The sequence below is a fragment of the Panthera pardus genome, unplaced genomic scaffold (genome assembly GCF_024362965.1).
Source record: "Panthera pardus isolate Hobbes unplaced genomic scaffold, ASM2436296v1 HiC_scaffold_20, whole genome shotgun sequence".
In the NCBI taxonomy this organism is placed as follows: Eukaryota; Metazoa; Chordata; class Mammalia; order Carnivora; family Felidae; genus Panthera; species Panthera pardus.
This window is the reverse complement of record NW_026526766.1, coordinates 32,673,430-32,679,429: the sequence shown is the minus strand read 5'-3', so window position 1 is coordinate 32,679,429 and position 6,000 is coordinate 32,673,430. Positions and strand designations below refer to the sequence as shown.

At 43.4% G+C, this 6,000-nt stretch overlaps 1 protein-coding gene across 14 annotated transcripts in view; it reads right to left on the bottom strand.

Moving 5' to 3' along the window:
- Positions 1–1,709: 1,709 nt before the first annotated feature.
- The window catches only part of KDM4C (lysine demethylase 4C), a 437,058-nt gene continuing 432,767 nt past the window's right edge, over positions 1,710–6,000 (bottom strand). For all 14 annotated transcript variants that reach the window (XM_053907888.1, XM_053907903.1, XM_053907887.1 and 11 more), the window contains one exon: positions 1,710–2,790. In XM_053907888.1, the coding sequence (XP_053763863.1) occupies positions 2,614–2,790 (177 nt within the window). In that variant the 3' untranslated portion in view covers positions 1,710–2,613. The remainder of the gene's footprint in view (positions 2,791–6,000) is intronic.

The following is a 6,000-nucleotide window of genomic DNA, read 5'->3' as shown; positions in this document are numbered from 1 at the left end:
CAACTGATTTCATGCTACACATACACACTAAAAATGCAGTTAGTGTAACACAAAGAAATTAAAATTACAATTGAAGTGTCATACAGTAAGTGAAAAAGCTTTAATGATCTGTCTGGTCATAGAGCTAATAATGGCTTTACGCAGAATGCCGTGAAACGAAGGTGTCTCTTTCAAGAGCCAGAGTGCATATGTGGCCGGCATCATTTTGCTAAGGCCATATACAGCTGTACTTGGTTATAGGAACATTAGTTAAGTGAGCCTATAAAAAACAGCTGTATTTGAGATCACATAGAACTCTGCACATTTTCTCCCTGTGGCAGCCAATCAGAAATCTTGCTGACAGGCAAACTTGTACAGAACGAATGATCCTATTTAGATTAATTCTTTTTAATGCTTTACACAGGCCTACTTTCCTGGCATATTGTGGAGAAGGCAGGTCAGTTTCATTCAAAACCTGGAGACAGAAAACACAAGCTTGATTACTTGATAAAATATATGATGATACTGGTAGGGGATGTGGAGTGCTCAGTCCCTGTAAAAGTAAGACTGGTGGTCTTTCCCTAGCTCAGAGTTCAGGCATGAAGCACTCTGGAAAATGAGCACTCAGCCAGCAGGCAGTCTGGAGAACTGAGATTTAACTGTGGTTCTGTTATTACTGTTTTACCTCTTTACTCTCTACCCAGTAACACGATACATCCACAATTTTTGCCATGAAACCTTGAAATGCCCTCCAATCCTTGGCTCTGGGTTTTGGCCCATAGTGTGTTAACCAGCACCACAGAGAGGACTGAAATATGCTTACTCAGCTGGGCTCACCTGCTCTCCAGGCTCTGCCATTGACATGAGAAGAACACACTTGACCTAGTCCACTGGGTCCACTGGGATGATGGGAGACATGTGGAGCAGACATGTGAACTCACCCAAGCTGAGGTCAGCACAGCTGCCCAGCCAAACCCAGCTTAGACCGCAGGCCCGTAAGAAAAACAAGCGCTTCCCACTGCAGGCCGCTGGGATGCTTCAGTTGTTTGTTAAGCAGCATGACTGCAGCCACAGTTAACTGAAGTAGTCACTAAGGACTGTGTGACCCTTGGCAATCCCTTCCCTGCCTGTCCTCTACAGCTCATCTACGAAGAGAGGCAAGGGACTGGAGGGTCCACACAGCCTTTTCTAAAGGGAACTGGGGACCAAGAAACCTGGGATGAAAGGAACTCCAGATTCTAGGTGATCAGAGTTCTTCAAGGCCTAGAAGGAGCTGAGGGAAACACTTTAATGGGCACCATGGGCAGGCTGAAGAGCCTTTATGCCCAGTGACATTGCCTGAAACATCTGTGGCAACGTGTCCAGTTATGTAAAAAGTCTGTGATCAAAGAAGGGCCTGACAAACTTTGATATGTCTTCATAGCCAACTCCTAAAGAAAACCTGTTTTTCTGTTGATTTAAACCTAAACAGGGGCACTTGGGTAGCTCAGTCAGCTAAGCATCCGACTTTGGCTCAGGTCATGATCTCACAGCTCGTACATTAGAGCCCTGTGTCAGGCCCTGTGCTGAAAGCACAGAGCCTGAAGCCTGCTTCGGATTCTGTGTCTCCCTCTCTCCCTGCCCCTCCGTAGCTCGTGTTCACATGTTCTTGCTCTCTCTCCTCTCTCTCTCAAAAATAAAAATATTAAAAAAAAATAAACCTAAACAAATAAGCAAGTCAGAAGACAGAATTGGAGAAAATGGAAATCTTTATTTTTAAACACTAGTACATTTTCAAGCTGTTTTAAAAAGGAAAAATCATATTAGTTGAAAACTATGCATCAAAGCATATTTACTTAAACTCTAATTTTACAAACACATAATGAAAGAAATATATTTTATAAATATCTACTCAGAATATTATGAAAAAAAAGTGTTTAAAAATAACCGCCCCAGATCTCCCTCTTTAAATATATAAAATTCCCATACAGTTCATAAGAATTCTTTCTCAAGAGCCAAAAATTTCACAAAGGCCAACAACTCAGTTCTCATCAGACACAATCAAAAGTAATAGGGATATAAAAAATTGTAAAAGTTCTGTACAAGGGAAATTACAGATAGCACACGGGTAAATCTCATTACCATACAGGCCATTTGTATTTTAAAAATGTTTTATAAAAACTGCCATTTAAATAAGTGAGAGTCCTTCCCTGACTGTGGAAAATATATAAATGATCACCCTCCTACCTGGGTATGGAGGCTCCCACCCGCTGGGCTTACGGAGAAAAGTCTCCATGTATTTCCTGACTAAAGGCCTAATTAGGTCGCATGTGGGACCTGCCTCCTCAGGCAGTGGCTTTTTTTGGTGGGTGATTCATTATTATTTCCTTTTACTTAGAAAAGTTCTTTGGGATCATCGAAGACAATTGCTCACAAGTGAAAGCAGGACTAGGGGATGACTTCAGATTGTTGTGTCCAATTAGTAACACTTGTACTCTGTGGTTTGGGTGACAAACTCTGGCAAGCCTAATTTTCCACTGTCAGAAACACCCCCGCCACCTACCCCAGTGAAACACATCGCTGGCCCCAAGGCTGTCCCTTCATCTTTCTTCTTCCGGCCCAACTTGCTTGGTTGCCTACAGCAGTATATGCAGATTACTGTCTCTTCTGACACTTCTTCTGGAAAGAGCTCTTCAAAAATGTGCGGTACACAGGGTCATCCACATATTCGTTCTTAAACCTGGAGCTCAGCACTCTCTGTCTTTTTTTCTCCCCTTGGATTATGTCTGCTCCGTAAAATGTGTCTTCAAATCGCATATCAGAGGCTGTGGACTAGAAAGAGCCAGCATCACAGTGCAGAAGGCACAGCATTTGACCATGACAAGAATGGACAAAGATCTGATCCAGCCAACTCGGGATGGGGTGCAGAGGCCAGGCCACATGTCCAGGATTTTGGAGCCTCCCCACCTGCTTCAGCCAGGCTCCTGCCTCCATGTAGCCTCACCCCCAGGGACCTTGCCCCAGCAGAAGCAGCATTGAAGTCTTCTCATTTAAATCTCCCTCACTCTCCACCTCCCCTCTGGCTCATGCCCAACCAAGTTTTTGACAAATTTGTCAACAGTCATCTCTAATTCGCCCCAATTCCGATTTACCTCTGGGCCTCTGCCTGCACACCTTCCCTGAAACTGTCCTTGCTCCAGTCCACTTTCTATGACACTTTTCCATCCTAAATTTATTTGACTATTTCTGTTACTTAAGTATTGCTGGCAGCTCACTTATCTGACATTGATAAGGCCTTCCTCCTGCCTCTCTTCTTCCTCTGGCTCTGACTATTGATGTCTCAGGGGTTCTTCTTTCTTAACTATCTGTTCAACTCTGAGGCTCCTGGCATTTTGCACTTCTCCTCTCCACATATGCTCGCTGACCCCTCACACCCATACTCATGGCTTTAATTCCTGCTTCTTCTCCAAGGACGCTCACCCCTCTCACTCCAGTTCAGACCCCCTCCTGTGCACAGGCCTGCATGTCCAACTGCCCAGGAGGCGTCTCAGAGTGTTGACCCCAGAGGCACTTCACATCAAGCTGCCCTACATTGAACTCAGTCTTCCCTCCCCATTACCGTCCTTCCCATACTGCACACATGGCCTACCTATCCTATCCATCTAGCTGCACTGTAGTCATTGGTAATGTCCCCCGCCCCCACCAAGTCCAGGATCCCTTCTACATATTTCTTGTAGCCCTCCCTCCTTTCTTTATTCTGGCTGACTCCCTGGTGCAGGCCTTCACATTTCCTCTGCTAAACCACTGCAAATGCTGTACCCCCCGACTTTGTTCTATAGAACCACTGGAAGAAAGTGCTTTACAAACTGTCTGATCCCATGACATCCCTGCTTATCATCTTTCAACAGCCTTGCTGCCTTTAAGATGGCACCTGAGATCCCTAGGCTGGACCTACAAAACCTGGCATAATCCTATGTCACGTTCTGGTCAAATAGAATTATGTGCAGTTCCTGACCATGTCTCACTGGCTCATGCTTTTCTGTCATTAGACGTACTTTTTCCTTTGCATGGAAGCTTTCTTTCTATTTTCTCTGCCACAGGCAGACTCAAGGGCTCCTCTTCTGGTTCCTGTCAGACTTTATAAGTCAATGCCACAGAATGAGGTCAGTGGCAGAGATGAGGGGCAGGTAAGTTTCTCCCCACTGGGGATTCCTTGAACCCCTTGAGGGTGAGGATATTAGGCACTGAGTTCAGAATTTTATGTGTTCTCCACACCAAGCAACATGCCCAGCACTCAGTCACTGCTTAATTGTTAGCTAGGTGAAGGAATGTGGGCTTTTTCTGTTATGCTCAGGTAAAGGCCACATTAGGAGACTATTTTTGCTTCCTAATTCCCTACTGCTTTGCCTTCTAAAATGCATTTCCAACTGGTTTTCACTGAGGTAGATCACTCCTGACAATACCAATGCACAGTGGATCTCACTATCACTGAGGCCACCTCCCCTGGTTGGTGACAGAGGCAGAGTCCAGCTTTGAGGGCTTGAAACACATGGTCAATCATGAAGAAGAGATAAACAATGGAACAGTTACAAAGAAGCTCGAAAACTAAAAAATGGAGCTACGTGCACAGCAGGCATGTTCCCTGACAGTTCATGAGATGGTTATTCAGGGTAACAGGCTACCTGCACGGGTCCCCCAGACACTCCCTTGTTTCACTTGGGAAGAAAATAACTAAAAGATTATGGGTTGGTTGGGCACCCTCTGCCATTAGGAGAAAACATTTTTGTTTCATTCATTCTTGGCAAAGTACTTCCTCTGAGTAATCTTTCCCTTTTGTAAGTGCTAAAGTTATCAAAAGAGAAAATAAAACATCTATGAAAGTGTTGCCATTGTGCGAGAACAGCAAAAGTCAGCCTTTCAAATACAATAATAAAACCGATTTACCAGCAGCTCTACTTAATTATGCACTGTTGCCATGGTTATTCTGTGAGACAATAAAAGGCAATGGGGCCGTTTCTGAAGTTAGTGGGAAAGAACCCCCGCAAAATCACTGAGGTGGACTGCTGACTCTTTTGAAAAATTTCTTCCCAAGTCAGCGTGTGTCTGGGTGAGCAGAAGTCATTAAAATATGAGGCCTCCTGTTCAGCAGTGAGGCTGCTAGCCCACCCCCTCCTTAGAAAAACAAAAGAGATTTCTCTAATCATAAAATATCTTCCATCAATGACTTTTCCAATTAGATTTGTTTCACCAACTGGAAAAAAAAAATAGCAGTCATAGACCAACCAAGGGCCTGAGGGTGATATACTAACCTGAAGGAAAAGCTGGTTTGCTATAACAGGAGCAGAGGAGTCTTTGATTCAATAAAAACAGAGGTAGCAAACTGGATTTAATGACTGTGAGCTTTTGCTCCTAAAGATATTTTCTACTAGGCTCAACTGTTTGATATAACAGTTTACATTCAGATAATATACGTGATTTATATACTTTTCACTGACTTCTATTTTTAATTAAAAAATTCTCTGAGAATAAAAAAAAAGTTGGATGTTGGTATGACTGTTCAGAGAAATGGATCTTAGGAAATTCAGGAGCTGGGTTCGAATAAAGCTATGTAGGAAGGCAACCTGGTATTGGAGCCAAATCTATTATGGAACAAAGAGATTATGATCTGAACAAAAAGCAAAAAAAGCATTCTTTTAGTGTGATTAAGAAATAGTATTTTAAATCCACAAGACCTAGCTGGTGCTTAATCATACACACATTAGAAAACCAAAGACCTGAGTGACTTACAGAGGACTGCCTACTCCATTCCCCATCTTTTAATCTCTAGGTGAATGAGTGAGTGAGTGAGTGAGTGAGTAAATAAATAAATGAATAAATAAAGGAGTGGGGGGCAAGGAAGGGCAGGGAGATGAGGGAGAATCGATGAAAGACAGGAGCACAACATGAAAGGTAGCCATCTTTAGCATCCTGAAGAGGAAAAGTTGTTCTTAAGAGATTTAAAGATGTAGGGCTGGACAAGCTATCCAGACTTTTTTAGATCTT